The sequence below is a fragment of the Bombina bombina genome, chromosome 1, assembly GCF_027579735.1.
Source record: "Bombina bombina isolate aBomBom1 chromosome 1, aBomBom1.pri, whole genome shotgun sequence".
NCBI classification, from domain to species: Eukaryota; Metazoa; Chordata; class Amphibia; order Anura; family Bombinatoridae; genus Bombina; species Bombina bombina.
Genome location: NC_069499.1, coordinates 1,462,259,806 through 1,462,278,902, shown reverse-complemented (window position 1 = coordinate 1,462,278,902; position 19,097 = coordinate 1,462,259,806). Strand labels below are relative to the sequence as shown.

General features: G+C 39.5%; 1 protein-coding gene across 1 annotated transcript in view; it reads right to left on the bottom strand.

Annotated features, from left to right (window-relative positions):
* The window catches only part of CCDC40 (coiled-coil domain containing 40), an 83,120-nt gene that overhangs the window by 28,514 nt on the left and 35,509 nt on the right, over positions 1-19,097 (bottom strand). The window contains exon 8 of the mRNA XM_053706417.1: positions 9,633-9,790. Within this exon, the coding sequence (XP_053562392.1) occupies positions 9,633-9,790 (158 nt within the window). The remainder of the gene's footprint in view (positions 1-9,632; positions 9,791-19,097) is intronic.

Genomic DNA, 19,097 nt, shown 5'->3' with positions numbered 1-19,097 from the left:
CTCACCACTCCCCAAGCCATTCCCATCCCTCCCCGAGCCAATCCCATCCCTCCCCCCTGTTTAAACCTTCATTGTCCTGGGTGTCAGATTGTCCTTCCCAGGCACAGCTGTAAGTATCATTCTAAATACACTTTATAAGATACTTAAAGGTACAGTGAAGTTAAATTGGTTAAATTGTGATTCAAATCCAGCATGCAATGTTAAGCCAATGTATAATAGAATACTCTTATGAATTATTCGTCATTCTCTTGATATATTTATTGAAAACAACTTATTCCTATAATTAGTTTAAACAATAAAATAAATGTGGCCATCATTTCTTTATTGTTGGATGAATGTATCCATCAACCAGCATGCACAAACAAGGTTCATCAACAAATATTGGCTTCCATAAAAACCAACATTCTTGCATTCAAAATATAGCTTGACAATTAAAACATATAATGAATATGTGTAATTTCTAAAGATTTGTCATGTCATGCTCTATCTGAATCAGTCCATTAAATATTTAGGTTCAGTGTCCCTTTAATTGGATATCACTACATATACCAAACACCACTACTTGGATACAAAATTTTATGTCCAAATGTGGATACATTATCTCTTGTCTAACCCAGTGGGAATGTAATTTCTTCTGGTTGCTATGTTTACACAGCTTGTCCTCAATGCCAAAATGTTTAAGGATATGTGTGCCTACCACAGTCTAAATTGAATTTTTAAATTGCTAATGTAAGTACAATGTAAATCCTTTAACAAGATTTGATACACTCAAGCTGTATAAGTGGATCATCTAAAACCAATTAAAGGGTTCAACATGTTTGAGTAACATGAGCCTTTAATGATTTCTGTCTGTCTGAATAACCTAATTCATGTGTAAAGAATATATGAAAAATAATTGATGTAAAAAATTATTTGTCTTTATGATGACAATGTATGTATTAAAATCTTTTATTCTGTTGTGTAATTATCCTTAATATTAATTTTTATTTTATTTTAGGCTGTGACTCAGCATGGCTCATGCTAGAAGGGATAGCAAGAGTAGAGCAGGCCGTGTTGAGGAACGCAGCTGTCCTGAGAGGGATGAACGACACCATGCAGGCCCAGCTCCGGGTTCAGGACTTGACTCTGCGTGAAATTATGCAATTACGTTCAAGGCCTGAATCTGGAGCTGGACATGCACAGGACAATGAAGAGGATGACCAGTAAGTGGAGGATCTGGATATGCTCCATGGTGGCAGATAATAATCCTCTGTCCACATGTTGAATTTGTATTTATATTGTTGCCATTTGGCCTTTTTATCAGTTTTTTGTTGTGCCTGTTGCACTCTTTTACCTTGTCATGTGTCTCCAATGGGGCTATGCTGGCCCTTGGCAACTCTCTTCATGGACTGTGATGCACTGTGTTACCTTGCCATGTGTCTCCAATGGGGCTATGCTGGCCCTTGGCAACTCTCTTCATGGACTGTGATGCACTGTGTTACCTTGTCATGTGTCTCCAATGAGGCTATGCTGGCCCTTGGCAACTCTCTTCATGGACTGTGATGCACTGTGTTACCTTGCCATGTGTCTCCAATGGGGCTATGCTGGCCCTTGGCAACTCTCTTCATGGACTGTGATGCACTGTGTTACCTTGCCATGTGTCTCCAATGGGGCTATGCTGGCCCTTGGCAACTCTCTTCATGGACTGTGATGCACTGTGTTACCTTGTCATATGGCTCATATATTCCTTATTTTTACAAGATTATTTATAAACGTTGTGTATGTTTTCTTACATACTAATAAAATAAATTTTATTTCACAAATCTTTGTCCTCATTCTTCCTGTTATTTTTTGCAAGCTCTAGTTTATGTTGTTTATCCTTAAAGGGACCTAACAAATCTATTTGTTATAATGAAATCATATATGTAAGACAATAGTAAATGACTTTAAGATTAACATCTCCAATGTAATCTTATTATTTGTGTTTATATTATTTTCTCTTAGCTCTATCATTGCCTGATTATGATTAGCAGAGTAATTTCTTTATATATGTATATATATTTTTGTATTTGTGTATATATGTATATTTAAATGTTCATATCCATGTGTGTATTTATAAACTCTGCATGAATTGATGCACCTTTACCAAATGATCTGAGTATTGATACAATGATATAATCCCTTTAAAGTGTTCATTTTATTTAAATAGTATTGACTATGTGTATGCTCTTTTTAAAAACAAAATAATGTCCCTTTAAGTGATGTTGATCACTATTGTAAATGAATGTATTTCCATTTGTAAAGCGTTTTTGTCCTTTTTACAAGAACAAGGACATATAGTTTTATTAATAAACAATCTTATTGTAATGTTGACAGCACCTGTATTTCATTTTCAAATCTATATTATTGTCAAAGTGTAACCAAATCAATCTCTGTGTGTAATACAAATAATGTAGATGATGAATATTAGTTAACTAATATGTTAACAAAATACATCTCCTCCCATATATGGCTATAGGTAGGCTGACCATAATTAAACTTGAATAAATGACACGTTTAATCAATACATGTATAACTATTGTTATTCAACAACAATCCAAAGATATCTTAAAACATCAATGGCATATGTATTTCTCATGTGTATCTTTTAAATGTTAAAGATATACACCATAGCTATAGTTCAAGGGACAGTCAAGTCCGAAAAGATGATTCATAATTTGGTGACATTCCTAGATAGCAATCTACACACATACTAGTTCCTAAAATATAAATACGTTTCTTAATGATATGCCAAGATGTCACTGAGTCCTTGTATTGTCTGCGGTTTTTCAGCGATCTCGGATGCGCCATGTTGCTTAAGACGTCACCTGCCAGGCTGTCCAATGATTCCTTGTATTGACTGACGTTCTTACGTGATCAGGAATATGCCTTTTATTGGATTGCGTTTTGACGCGATCAAGGATGCGCCTTATTTTTTTGGGCGTTCTTACGTGATCAATAATGTGCCTTTCATTGGATGGCGTTCTTACGTGATCAAGGAAGCGCCATGTTAAGACGGCACATGTAAAGTTAAAAAAACGTGTGATTGGATTGCGTAGTCCCGCAATATTTGTGCACGTTAAAAACGTTTGTGACTGCATGCAATTTTAAAAAGCTTGCGAATATGTATTATTTGCATCATGTTACATTGTTGACCCGTAGCTGATAAAGACCAACACATTCTCTTTTGCTGGATGTCTGGTTGAATCAACGAACGAAAGCAAAATGTTTTCATGCATAGGATATTTCTAGGCAAGTGCAAATCTCTACAGTCCATGTTTAATATGTTTGTCAACAATGTTCCTTTTTCTTAAAAATTAATGTTGTGTTTAATGTTGAACATATCTAATTAATAAATATGCGCTATTGTGTTTGAATAAAGTAATCAATATGCATTTATCATATGCTAAATATATGATGCCGACTTCTTCTAAATGTAATTTCGTTGTATATTTTATGAAAGGTTCATTAGACACTCACATTATAAATAAAAATATTTGATTTTGTCTCTAGTTAGATAGTCCATTGTTTAACCAATAGGTTTATTTTGTCTTGTGTTGTAAGAAAATGTAAGTAATTTTCTTACTCCTCGCAAAGCCAATGAGTTTCATGTGAGTACCATCTCCAGCTTTGTCCAGTTTGTGTAAAGGTTCTTTTCATATGTTAATGATGGGGTATTGTGTTTTACGGTTGTAATGGTGGTTCATCTATATTTAAAATATAGCTAACCCTATTTTATTTGCAAGTGTTTGAAGCTTTTTAATATTGCTATCAGTATATGTTAATCTTGTTGTTTGTAGTAGTGTCTATTACATACAGTTATGTAAAAAATATAGGATACTGTCCCTTGAATGCAAATGTTGTTTTTTTGTATCATGTATGAGATCCACATAGTTTAATCTTCAAATATATTTTTGTTAGCATATTTCACCCCCCCACTCCTAAAAGGACTTTAAACCATATTCATTGTTAAAATAAAAATAGTTACAATAAAATATTAACACAATAATGTCTCTTAAAGAAAATAGACTTTATTTAACACGTCAATATAAATGTGATTTTCAAATATTTTTTTTGACAAAGTACATGTAGATATAGCAACAAGCTTAAAATGTGTTAGCATATGTAATGTTGTTAAAGGGACAGTTTCGAAAAAAATTTTTTTTACATTATTCGAAAAGTCAATTCTGTAATAACAAGGATATCAAATGTTTCTCAACAATTGAACATTTGCTATCTAAATTTGCTATCTAAACCTATGAGGTTGGTGTGCTCATTTCTTAAATCTTGAAGAGTGCTTGTAATCATTATACAATTTGAGCACTAGAGGGCATTTGGATAGCATTTGTATATGTAAAATCTTGTGCTCATACAGCATATTATTGACCATGTATTGATCATTGATATCTAAAATGTTGTTATGTCAGAACAACAAATAAGTGGTCATTTTTCATAGTCATAGATACAAGGGTAAGCACATAAGTCACACATGTATTTCTCCATGTTTTGTTGTTTCAAACTTTATAATGCGTAATACAGTGTTTTCTTTGTAATCAATAATTTTCTGACTGTCCCTTTAAGCTGTGTTATTGGCATTCAAACAGTAATATGCCATCATGGATAATTGTTATGGTAATTTAGTTAGCGATTCGGGAAACAGTTTGGACATCACATCACAGAAACCAATCAATATCATGAACAAGGATAGGTATGTGATGATGTGGTTTTCACACACTTATAACCCACACTCTGCAAAGAATCTTCCTCCATGGACCCGGTCCCATAGAAGTCGATTATATACAGAGTGTGGTCCACAAGTGTATGAAAACCACATCATCACATACCTATCCATTACCCAAAAAAAATAATTTAAGATGGAAAAAAATACTTACTTCCTCTTCCTTCCCCTCTTCCCACGGGGCTGAGGCTCTGGGAGAGGCAACTGCCGACTCCGAAGAGTCCTCCTTGGAGCTGTTGTGGGAGGAGTGGAAGGAAGAGTACTGGGACGACCAAGGTGAGGAGTAGATGGCTGAGGAGGAGGAGGAGAAGATGGCTGAGGAGGAGGAGGAGAAGATGGCTGAGGAGGAGGAGGAGTAGATGGCTGAGGAGGAGGATGAGATGGGCCGGCAGGAGGAGATGGCCCAGCAGCAAGAGGCCCAGCAACAAGAGGCCCAGCAACAGGAGGTAGACCAGCATGCGCCTCCCGGAATAATGTGAACATTTCCTGATGAAGATTGAACATTCTTGTTTGTCCTTCTTGTATTGTATTCAGTATACTGATTATTTCGTTTTGGCCTTGAATTATTTGATTCTGCCCATCAAGTATTCTGCGTCGTCCTTCTATGTTTTCTATCCGGGAGGTACGCATCTGGTCTATGTACTCCAGTAGAACCCGCACCTCCGCTATTTCTTCTTGTTGTGCCTGTTGAACCCGTGCACGGCGGGGTGCCCGTGCACGGCGGAGTGCGGGTCTTTGAGGGACCTCGGGTTCCGCGGCTTCAGCGGCATCCTCCTGTGCTTCCGGGGCCTCTTGATCATCTCCCGTGCGCTGTTCGTCACGGGGGGCCTCTTCCCTCCGAAGTGGGAATTCCTCACCACCACTCTCATCCCGGGGAGATGCAGGAGGCTGTGCTGCCTCGTCCCCAGACTCTGTATATTAAAAAAAAAATAAAAAAAGAAATGTATATATTAGCATATTTGCAAATAAAGGTTTAAATGACTTAGCTTACGATACAATTACAAATGCAGAATCATTAATCCACTTTGAAATCTAACAAACAATCAATACGATTTCCGCTTTTTCTAAACAGTGTTTGTGATATCTGGTCAATGTGAATGTTTTTGCGTTTGTTTTCAGTCTGTTTAAATGCACACCTAACCTATAGCCTAGATACTGATGTAACCGCTAAGTAATAGAATGCGTGTAAACAGCGTAATAGCATTAATCTGATCCTTAACACATGAAACCCAATGTTTTATCTTTCATGATTTATAAGCATACATTTAGTATCAACTTTCGAATGTACTTTTGTTATCTAATTAGCTTCATTCTCTGGATATTCTTTGCTGAAAAGCATATCTAAATATGTTTATAAGATTCTGATTGTTAGCTGAATATAGCTGCCTCCTGTGATTGTTTCACCGTGTGCATGGCTATTTCTTCATTAAAATATATCTCAAGAATGAATCAAATTATGTAATATAAGTACATTTGAATGTTTTGTCAAATTGTATTCGCTACCTCAATCATGAAAGTAAATGTTTGCGTATAGTGTCCATTGAAATACATTCGTATGTGAAATTATTGTTCAATGAGCTTACCGTCAGATGAGAGTGGCAGGTTCCCGGTATCGATTCCTCCGATACCGACTACTTCCACCTCGGAGATGCTGGGCCGCAACATTTCCTCCCATCTGCAGTACTCCATTTCAAGGGCAGGGCCGCCACCGGTCCCTGCGGCATGTCGGGCCTCCAGGCTTAACTTTTTTTTAAGTTCAAGTTTACAGTCCCGGTACCGATGTTTGATGGAATCCATATCCCGGTTCCGGCAACCCACTGCATTGACTGCATTCCGAATCTCGTTCCAGAGCCTCCTCCTGTCAGTCGGGGTAGTCTTCTGGTGCTGCAGCATCCTATACCTGGCCATATAGGCCTCTACGAGGGCCTCCTTCTCCTCCATCGTAAACCTCGCCTCCCTAGTCGCCTTGGCCTTCCCCTGTGACGATGCCCTCTGTTTCCCGGACTGTGAAGCCCTACTCTGACCGCCACTGGGCCCAGCCACTTGGTCATCTTGAACCAAGTGGCTGGGTCCACCCACCGCTTCCACCCCCGCTTCCTGCCCCCCTTCCTGCCCCCCTTCCTGCCCTGTTCCTCTCCCCCTCCCTCTACCTGTCCCCTGCCTGGCCTCCATCTCCTCCCTAAACTAAACCCCAAATAATCAAAAAAAAGTGAGTGTGATGAAATGAAAGGGGGTCAAAATAAAGAACTAAAAAGACAAAAAAGGTGCTTAAAGTGTGAGGGATGTAAAAAAAAACAAAGAGGGTAAGGAGTATTTAAATAAACGAAAAGAATAAGACTAAAAGGAGGATATGTAAACTAAATGTAACTAGGGGATGGGTATGGGATGGGTATGGGGTATGGGATAAGAGTAAATGGGATGAAAGGGAATGGGACTACAAGGAATGGGGTATGGAGTGTAGTATGAGGGGGTAGGGGGTATGGAGTGTATGTAGTGTTATTGATAAGTGTATGTATGTATTGAATGTGTTTGCGTGTAAATGTGTTAAGTGTACAGATAAATCACTCGCTCGCTAACTAACACTACTTCTAATTCTCAATAACAAACACTCCCACTAACGCTCACTAACTACCACTAACTGACGCTCACACTAACAACTATCACTAATAACTCCCACTAACTCACTCACGCTCCCACTAACAGACTCTCTCCCACTCCCGCTAACTCCCACTAACTCACTCACTCTCTCACGCTAACACTACCAACTGACTATCTCACGCTAACACTACCAACTGACTCTCTCACGCTAACACTACCAACTGACTCTCTCACACTAACACTAACTCACTCTCAAAAAATCGCAAAATCTCTATTCTTAAATCTCCAAAGACCCACCAGCAACACAGTCAAAGAAGCCCTGCTTGTGTGGTGCTTATATACCCTGTGTAAATGTTTAATGATGTCCCAATTTCCATTGTAATTAGTGTTCAGGTGTGCTTTATTAGCAATTAATATTATTGCAATGTGTATTAGGTGTGTTAATTTGCGCATGCTCATTTTGAGTTGGTATTTGTGGAATGTGTAGAATGCGATGATGTCATAGTGGTCGTTTTCTCTAACATTGTCCAATAGTATTCTTTTTAAATGTGAATTTGCGATGGTGTGTTCTTCGTGAAGTGTTGTATATGTATGTTTTTCATAATATATAATGATATTGAATGCGATTTTTTTTTTAGTGTATGTATATATTTTTTAATCCTTGTTGTTATTGTGCGATTTTCCGCATCTTAAAGTATATGCGTATTCCCCGTATAAATAGTATTAAAACTTCCCCCGCTTGTGAATGTGTGATGCTTCATAGTTGCCAACTTTTAAAAAAAAATTCCAGGGACACTTTGCAGCAGAGCAAGCAAGCGGGTTACTGGAGTATTGGCAACCTACTGTTCAACTGCTCCGCCCACTCAGTTCTGCAATCAAAACACACCCATTTGAAAGTAATAGTATAATTTATACTTATCCATAGTTTATTATACAGATTACAGCACCAAGCTCTTACACCTACCCATTCTCTGGAACACATTCTGGGCATATGGTTATTTTTACAACACAGCATCAAAATTAGAAAGACAAATAATATGTGAACCCATTCAATAATAATAACAATATTCCATTAGGAATGAATTATATTTAAATAATATACTACATCTATTTATCATCTATCTAATTGTATATGTGTATGTGTGTGTGTATATATATATATATATATATATATATATATATATATATATATATATATATATATATATATGCAAACAACAAATGTTGTGCAAAAGAGATTTTCAGGGACATTTCCAGGGACAAAAAAAATCCAGGGACATACAACAAAATCCAGGGACTGTCCCTGGAAATCAGGGACTGTTGGCAACTATGGATGCTTGTGTGCTTTGTTGATTGATTGATGTTGTGACATTTGCGGCGTGTTATTGTTGTGCATGATGTGGTATGCGTCATATGACCGAGCTGTGCGTATTTCTCGCGAGATCGAGTGTTAGGTGAAAAAAGCTATTTTTTGCCTTTCCCATTGATCTCTATGGGAGACTGTCTAACGCGGGCAGGATTACGCGTGTGACATACACGCGTTAGGAGCATCGTTAGATGGTCTTATATTAACTCTAAATACCGGAGTCAAACAATGCCGTGCGTTAGACATAAAACACGCGTGGCGTTAACAGCCCATCTACCGCCGAACTCTAAATCTAGCCGATAGTAACTAATGTTGTTTTTAACTAAAAATGTGATTAAAAACAAAGCTTAATTTTAAGGCTTTGTCTTAGTATATAAAGTAAATTGGCACATGGAAAATCCTGCTATTAGTAACCAGCCCTCCGTAAAAAAAAAGTTTAGTTCTAAAAGGTGAAATAAGTCTGTTGTAAATGAAGGAGGTCACTTCTACGTATTTTAAGAGCTAACGACTTACTGGGCCCAGACTGATAAACATCAGGTAAGCAGAAGAGGGCTAAAAACACTGCAACCATAGGTGGCACCAAACACACAACAAGCTACTACTGATAGGCATCTGTCAGAAACCTTATGCCATGACAGTGTTGTTACCAGAATATACACAAATCTACCACCACAGCAAGGATGTCGCCATTTTAGAGTGACAACACCGAAAATGGGATTGGTTTTATGGTTAGCGTTGAGGATTTGGCTTTATGGTTTGGCAAAAGTTTTACTGGAGTTACAATTATGGATAAGGTTAACTCTTCAAATCCTTGAGAAGGCTGCAAAAACAAGAACCTTACAGTTGTGTTCGAGTTACTAGATGAGCACCTCTCACTTGTTTTGTGCTAATGACTTACCGGGTGTGAATTACCTGTTTTTGTTTCTCAATTTCAGCCTGCACTCTCTCAGCCTCTGCTTTCTGCACTGCTCGTTTCATCAAAGAGATGTCTGATCGCACGTCCTGATTTACATTCTGCATATAGAAGAGTCTTAAAGCCAAGTTCTCCACCTCTGTCTGCATAGAGGATACTAAAGGTAAAGAGGAACATAAGTATATAGCAGATGAGGTCACAATCTTCAAATTTAGACATCTTTTTTGACAGGATTTCTTCTAATTTATTTTTTTACTTTTTAATGCTATTTTAGAATTAAAAGCTAATATCACCATTCTGTTATTTATATCTTAATGACTGCAATAATTAAAGGGGCATTCTAATGTAAAAAAATAAAAATAAATACAAAGGGCCAGATTGCAAATGGCATGCTAACAGTTGAGTGCTATTGAGCGCGACTTCAGAGCTCTGGTTAACTGTTATGCTTGAATAAAAAGTGTCACAAAATACATAAAATACATTTAATAGTACAGTTACATTCATAATAATATTATCTAATAAAAAATATTTTTTCTTTCCTATGACATGGAGAGTCCACAATGTCATTCCAATTACTAGTGGGATATTCAACTCCTGGCCAGCAGGAGGAGGCAAAGAGCACCCCAGCAAAGCTGTTAAGTGTAACTTCCCTTACCCATAATCCCCAGTCATTCTCTATGCCTCTGTCAATGGAGGATGTGCGAAGTTGGTGTCTGAAGATTTTAATCCTTTTATGGGTACTTTTCCCTGCAAGCAAGGATTGGGGACTAGCTGTGTCCACGTCAATCTCTTGAGTAAGAGTAGTGGTGGCTTTTAGCAGTTAAAATGCGGCGAGGATGTCTTTGCTTTACTTCTTTTTTTTTTAAATAAATCTTTTATTGAGATTCTTGAGAAAAAAAAAACCAGTACAATATATACATCCGATCCAAAATATACAATCCTATGTCACATATCACTCTGCATAGTTACCAGTGCATCAGCTTGTCTTAACATTTAAATGCTGAGATTCGTTACATATTACAAGATCAACTAACATGAGAATCTCTCATTTTCAGTTACAGTTCTTGAAAATTTAAGAAATATAGTAGAACAGTGGTTAATGTGATGGTTACATAACAACCAACCGATATAGGAAAAACTTGTTTTGTTCCTAGTATAACCATAACATAGGTAAGAGATAGGTAAGAGTAATATCCAGACTTGTATGCAACACATTGAAGCACATCATGGCATTCAGGGCTTTACATGTTTGGTCATCAAGCACCTTAAGTCACTTCTCTCCCCAAAAAAAGGGGGGAGAAGAGAAGGAAGAGAGGGACAAAAAGGAAAGGAAGGGATCCCTTTTCCATATAGCTTAATCACCTATTAAGGAGAGTTCTACAACTCTGTTGTGATTATAGAGGTCTGATGTAGGTCTAGTTTATTCGATATTTTAAAGGCATAGGTTTCCATTTCTCTAATATAATCCATGATGGCTATGACTTTGGGAAGGGCAGGAGGTGACGGCTGCTTCCAGTCTCTCGCCACTGCTAATTGTTGTGGCCATGAGTAGGTAAATTGAAGAAGAAAAAAAGGGCGCCTCCTAGTGTAGCCAATGGGTTGTGATATGAAGTACAATTTAAAGTAATATACACACAATATGAGAAGGCAAAGGTAATGCCTAGGGAAACGTTCTGGGAACTTGTCAGTATCCCGGCAGACTGTGCACAGAGATGGGCAGCTCCTCCTGGAATCAGTGCAAGATTCAACAATCTAAAATGTGGAGAAAACAAGGGCGACTCCTAGTGCAGAGCAATAAGGTATTTAGACCCCGTATCCAAATCCCAGGTATAAGGGTACTCACAATTAGTAGCGCACCAAATGGTGCAAATGACACATACTAGGCTATTATAGTGGCCCAGTTCACATAAACATCAGGATCCCAGATGGAAAAGGTCCCAATTAATCCTTAGTGAATGGCCGTATAAAAAGAGACTCAAAAAAGTGCTTAAAAAATAAAGACTTTATACGATATATTAAAAAAGAGCAATACAATAAATTGTAGTACAATAGTTAAAAACAAACAGTATTATATGCTACGTGTTTCTCGGCGTCTACCGCGCCGTTTCCTCAGGCTGGTTGCATTGGTAGACTAATATGGAGGATCTGTAGGATGTTAAAGATCGTTCTCCTCAATCCCTTAATTTTAGGACACTCCCACCAAATGTGTACAGGCATGCCTAGGTTACCACATTCTCTCCAGCATAGCGGCAAAATTTTGTAGTACTTGTGTAACGTGGTAGGAACCAAGTGCCATTGCACTGTAAGCTTATAATAGAGCTCCCACAAGGTAGCGCAATGTAGGTATGTTTTGGCCACCACCAGCTCTCTGTGCCATTCGGATACATCTGTGACTATGTGAATCTCTTTCTCCCATGTTAAATATTAACTGTGTTTGGTGGGTGTTGTGGGGGTGATTAATACATGATAATGAAAAGAAAGTGATCCCTTAAGAGGTTTCCCCAAATCCCACCTAGATTCCCACGTAGTTCTTGGTCTAGGAACAATTTTTCCCATTCCCCAAGATGACAGCAGGCTTGTAAGACGGAGATACTCAAAGCGTAACGTAGTGGGAAGGCCAAATTGTTCTCTAGCTATTGTGAAGTCCATTAGCCTATTATCTCTATATAAGTTGATGACAAAGAGGGCTGCGGCTGTATCCCATTTAGAGATATGGGTCTCAGATAGGGACACCAGTAGTGTATAAAGTTTAAAGAGAGGGGAAGGGTGGGGGGCTAAATTTGATATCGCTCTTTTAGACTCCCAATGTTTAAGAGCATCAAGGATGAGAGGGTGGTTGATAAGAAGTTTACTTCTCAGATAAGGGGGGATCCATGGAAGGTCAGATAATGCAATACCCTTGGGCAGCATGTCCTGCTCGACTTCCTGCAAGCGAAAACTGGTTGCCGGCACAGACCAGTTCATAAGCTGTGAAAGTCTAGCGGCATTGTAATATAATATCACAGTAGGAAACGCAAGTCCTCCCAAGTGGATAGGTTTTTGCATAATTATTCCATTAGTGCGTTGTCTCCTACCTGCCCACACATACGCTGATATCATACTCTGGAGTTTATTTAAGAGGGCTCTAGGGACTGTGAGAGGAAGGCACCTGAAGTCTTTGCTTTACTTTTAACACTTTGCTACCCCTTTGTAGAAAGCCAGAGTTGGTTACTCTGTTCTTTCTTTTCCTTTAGGTTCATGACAGGGAGCAGGCCACACCTAAGGATCAGCATCTATCATGCAGTTGGATCTAAGGTAAGTGACTTTGCCTTCTAGGTACAGAAGGACAGCAGCACTTAAGAGGTTAAACCTCCTTTTCAGATCCTTTTTTCTGGGACATAATAATCCTTTTTTAAGGATTCATATGGGGACAATATATTTGGCACACTTAATATGAGACAATATTTGGCACACTTAATTCAGTAATGAGACTTGACATTTGGCTAAGGGATGTAAGGGGTTAATGGTAAAGGATATCCTTTATTATTTAACCTGTGGCTATGTATTGAGGCTATGGGCTATTAAGGGCTTATTTGTGTATTAAATGGAAGAGCCTTTTTTAACTGTCTATCACTTCATACATTTTTTCACTTAGAAGAAATATTGCGCAGTTTATTTTAGCCCGGTCACGTGATGCTTCCGGTTTAGCACTTCCGGTTTAGCGGAGCGGTGCCGTTGAGACCACAGTAAGCATTTGCTACGGAGGAGAGGATCTCCAGCTCTTCTTGTGTCAGCTTTATTTACATCTACCCGAATCGTTTAAGAGGAGAGGATCTTTTCAAGGAGTCTGTTTTTTCCTCTTACTAGTGTGGTATTTCTTTTGGTGGTAGGAGCCTCAGGCTATCTGAGGTTGTTTCTAAAAGCTAACTTCTATGGTTATTATTATTAACATTTGATATTTAACTTTCATTGATAATTATTTGAATTTAAAATTGCTTAATTTTATTTTTAATTTTTTTAATTTTGCAATTACTTGTGGTACTTGTTACCTCATAGCCATGGACCAACAGGATCAGTCCATCTCTATGGATAAATGTTTACTTTGTTTAGAGGCTCAAATTGTTCTGCCTATGCAATTTTGCTCCTCTTGTTTAACCAAGACTTTAAAATTTAAGGACAAATTACTCCCTTCTGAGCCTACTGTCTCTCAGGATAATGCTGTGTGTGACATGCTTCAGCTTTCTACTCAAACGTCCCAAGCCTTGTTTCTCATACTATGCCTTCTGTGTCCTCTCATCCACCTGGAGGTGTTTATTTACCTGGGGATTTAGCCGCTCAGATTTCGTCTGCAGTAACAGCGGCTTTATCAGCTTTCCCTTCATTGGGTAAGCATAAGAGAAAATCTAAACATCTGCCTGATAGTAAGACTTCTGACTCTAGGTCTGCATTAGCCAATCATTCTTAGATGTCTGATGAGGAGCATACTTCAGTAGCTTCTGAAGGTGAGATCTCACTCTGACTCTGACACTTCAGCAGAAAAATCTTCAGAAACTGAAGAGGTTAATATTAGATTTAAGCTTGAACACCTCCAGTTACTACTGAAAGAGGTTCTAGCTACTTTAGACGACTCTGAACCTTCAGTTGCTGTCAACCCCACGAAGTCTTCTAAATTGGATAGAGTTTATGATTCCCCATCTTCTGAGGAGGTTTTTTCTGTCCCAAGGAAGATGTCTGAAACTATTGCTCAGGAATGGGATAAGCCAGGGGTTCTTTTTTCCCCTTCCCCTGTTTTTAAGAAGATGTTTCCTGTTGCTGATTCTATTCGTGACTCATGGCGCACTGTTCCTAAACTAGAAGGAGCAATTTCTACTCTTGCCAAGAGACCTACTATTCCTATAGAGCAGAGCTTTCCAAACTTTTCATGTTGGTGACACACTTTTTAGACCTACATCATTTCGCGACACAGTAATTAATTCAGTTGTACTAGCAAAAAGGAGATTAAACTAACTTGTTTTAAGAGATACGGACACATACATAAATTATATAATAATGAAATTTACAAGTAACAGTATGTATGTGCAAGAATTAAAAAAAGTTTAATAACACCAATAGCTACTTACTATTTTAATGTGATGTATGAGGTTGATGGGATGAACACAGTTTCGGAATATTTGGTGGAATATTAGATAAAGATACCCACATTTCATCATCAAGCATTTTTAAGTTTCCACTTCCTATCCATATATCAAGAGCTAGAGCAGCAATGCACTACTGGGAGCTAGCTGCAAAAAAAATCCACTGACTTCTGACTTCAGCTCAGCGTTTAAGCTGCCGCCCTCTGAGCTCGGTGAGTCCGATTGACTACTGCCCACACTGCAAACACACTGCTGTCCCACTCAATGACTATACAATGACTATACAATGACTATACATGCAGTCACATGCCAATTAAGGAGACAACACATGCAGTCAGGAGTCAATGTGCCGCCAAAGCCGCCAATGGGAATAGTTTCAGTTCCCACTGAGCTGCGCCAATTGGTTAAGATGATCTGTGACCCACAAGGTATCAATCACGTGTCAACCATGTGATATGCGTAGCAGGCAGGCGGAAAGTCAGAAACCAAAAAAAATTAATTGAAAAAAATTTGTGCTGAAGCAGGAACACACCTACACACTGCTGCCGACACACTAGTGTGTCCCGACACACAGTTTGGAAAGCACTGCTATAGAGGATAGTTGCTCTTTTAAAGGGACACTGTACCCAATTTTTTTCTTTTGTAATTCAGAAAGAGCATGCAATTTTAAGCAACTTTCTAATTTACTCCTATTATCAATTTTTCTTCGTTCTCTTGCTATCATTATTTGAAAAAGAAGGCATCTAAGCTTTTTTTTGTTTCAGTACTCTGGACAGCACTTTTTTATTGGTGGATGGATTTATCCACCAATCAGCAAGGACAACCCAGGTTGTTCACCAAAAATGGTCCGGCATCTAAACTTACATTCTTGCATTTCAAATAAAGATACCAAGAGAATGAAAAAAATTTTTATAATAGGAGTAAATTAGAAAGTTGCTTAAAATTTCATGCTCAATTTGAATCGCGAAAGAAAAATTTTGGGTACAGTGTCCCTTTAAGGATCCAATGGATTAGAAGCTAGAGGCTTACTTAAAAAAGATGTACATACATCAAGGATTACAGTGGCAACCTGCGGCAAATATTGCCACAGTTGCAGGTGCAGCATCTTATTGGTGCGATGCCTTGTCCGATCTTATTTCAGAGGAAACTACGGTAGAGGAGATACAAGATGAGATCAAAGCCCTTAAACTGGCCAATACTTTCATTTGTGATGCAAACATGCAGATAATTAGACTGGGAACTAGCTAGCTAGCTAGCTTCACTGTACTAGCACGCCGAGCTCTGTGGTTAAAATCTTAGTCGGCTGATGTTTCTTCAAAGGCCAAGCTCTTGGCTTTACCTTATAAGGGTAAGACTCTGTTTGGACCTGGTCTCGCAGAGATCATTTCTGAGATTACAGGTGGAAAGGGATCTTTCCTTCTTCAGGACAAGAAGAATAGACCTAAAGGTCGGCAACTTTCCTTTCGCAACTTTAAGGGACAGAAGTCCTCACCTTCCTCTTCCAAACCTGACCAATCCAGGTCCCCTTCGAAATCCAGTTAGCCCTGGAATAAGGGAAAACAAAACAAGAAGCCTTCCGCTGACTCTAAATCAGCATGAAGGGTCTGCCCCGATCCAAATTTGAATCAGGTGGGGGGCAGGCTTTCTCTTTTTCGACAGGCTTGGATAAGCAATGTCCCAGATCCATGGGCTGTGAACATAGTATCCCCGGGTTACAGGATAGGATTCAAGTCTTGCCCTCCAAGGGGCAGATTTCTCCTGTCAAGATTTTCCTCAAACCAGGTAAAGAAGGAGGCCTTCTTAAATAGCGTAAAGGACCTATCCTCCCTGGGTGTCATAGCACCAGTTCCTCTAAGGGAACAAGGTCTAGGATTCTATTCAAATCTATTTGTGGATCCCAAAAAGGAAGGAGCTTTCATCCCATCCTAGATATCAAGTGTCTTAACAAATTCCTCAGGGTTCCGTCCTTCAAGATGGAAACTATTCGTTCCATTCTTCCATTGGTCCAGGAGGGTCAGTTCATGATGACCAAAGACCTGAAGGACGCGTGCCTACATGTCCACATTCACAGGGATCATCACCAGTTTCTCAGATTTGCTTTTCTGGACAAGCATTTCCAGTTTGTTGCCCTTCCGTGTGGTCTGGCCATGGCTTCCAGAATATTCACAAAGGTTCTGGGAGCGTTATAGGCAGTAATCATATCCCAGGGAATTGCTGTGGTGCCTTATCTAGACGACATTCTGGTTCAGGTGTCATCTTTTTAACTAGCCCAATCTCATACAGAGATGCTGTTGTCTTTTCTACGTTCCCACGGATGGAAGGTGAATTTGGAAAAGAGTTCTCTAATCCCATCTACCAAAGTGTTTCCTAGGGACAATACTAGATTCCCTGTCTATGAAAATTTTCCTGATGGAGGTCAGAAAATCTAAACTTCTTGCTTCCTGCCTTTCTCTCCAGTCTGCCTTTCATCCATCAGTGGCTCAATGCATGGAGGTGATTGGTCTGATGGTGGTATCCATGGACATCATTCCTTTTGCTCGGTTCCATCTGCGACCACTGCTTTGTATGCTCTGTCAATGGAACGGAGACCATTCAGATTTATCACAGAGAATAAATCTTGACCCTCTAACAAGAGACTCTCTCTTGTGGTGGATGTCACAGGAACATCTGTCTCGGGCACTTGCTTTTTGAGACCTTCCTGGGAGATTGTGACTACGGATGCCAGCTTGTCAGGCTGGGGAGCTGTTTGGGGTTCTCTGAAGGCTCAGGGCCTGTGGTCTTGGGAAGAGTCCTCTCTTCTCATAAACACCTTGGAGTTGAGAGCTATCTTCAATGCCCTATCAGCATGGTCTCAACTGTCTTTAGTCCGGTTTATCAGATTCGAGTCGGACAACATCACCTCAGTGGCTTGCATCAACCACCACTCGGAGTTCCTTGGCATGAAGGAAGTGACTCGCATTCTGCAGTGGGCGGAACCCACGATCTGTCTTCTATCTGCCTTCCACATCCCAGGAGTGGACAACTGGAAGGCAGATTTTCTGAGCAGACAGACCTTTCATCTCGGGGAGTGGGCTCTCCATCCGGAAGTGTTCTCTCAGATAACCCTCAGGTGGGAGGTTCCAGAGTTGGATCTGATGGTGTCCCGCCAAAACGCCAAGGTTCGAAAGTACGGTTCGAGGTCAAGAGATCCTCAAGCCGCTCTGATAGATGCTCTAGCGGTTCCTTAGAGGTTTTCTCTGGCATATCTGTTTCCTCCGTTTGCTCTCCTTTCACAAGTCATTGCTCGTATCAAACAGGAGAGAGCATCGGTGATCCTAATAGCTCCTGCATGGCCGCACAGGATCTGGTTTGCAGATCTGGTAAGGATGTCATCTCTACCTCCTTGGAGGTTACCTCAGAGGAAGGACCTTCTAATTAAGGGTCATTTCCTCCATCCAAACATAGATTCTCTGAAGTTGACTGCTCTGAGATTTAACACCTAGTTCTGTCTAGACATGGTTTTTCTGAAGCGGTCATTGAAACTATGCTTCAGGCTCGCAAACCTGTCACTCGCAAGATTTATCATAAGATATTGCGTAAATATCTTTATTGGTGCGAATCTAAGGGGTTCTCCTGGAGCCGGGTGAGGATTCCCCAGATTTTGTCATTTCTTCAAGATGGCCTGGAGAAGGGTCTATCGGTTAGTACTCTAAAGGGTCATATTTCTGCAGTATCTATCCTTTTGCACAAACGTCTGGCAGACTTACCAGATATTCAAGCCTTTGTTCAGGCCCTGGTTAAAATCAGGCCTGTGTTTAAACCTGTTGCTCCCCCGTGGAGCCTTAATCTAGTTCTTAAAGTTATCTTGGAAGGTTTTGTTTCTTGTTGCAATTTCTTCTGCTTGCAGAGTGTCTGAGCTTTCAGCTCTGCAGTGTGATTCCCCGTACCTTATTTTTCATGCTAATAAGGCGGTCCTTTGTTCTAAATTGGGTTTTCTCCCTAAGGTGGTGTCAGATCGAAACATTAATCAGGAAATTGTAGTTCCTTCTTTTAGTCCTAATCCTTCTTCTCATAAGGAACGTCTTTTGCATAACTTGGATGTTGTGCGGGCTCTAAAATTTTACTTGCAATTTACTAAAGATTTTCGGCAATCTTCTGCCCTGTTTGTTCTTTTCTCTGGAAAGCGTAAGGGTCAGAAGGCCACTTCTACTACTCTGTCTCTCTGGTTGAGAAGTTTGATTTGTTTGGCTTATGAGACTGCAGCAGCCTCCTGAGAGAATTATGGATCATTCCACTAGGGCTGTCTCCTCTTCTTGGGCATTCAAAAATGAAGCTTCTGTGGAACACATTTGTAGGGCGGCAACATGGTCC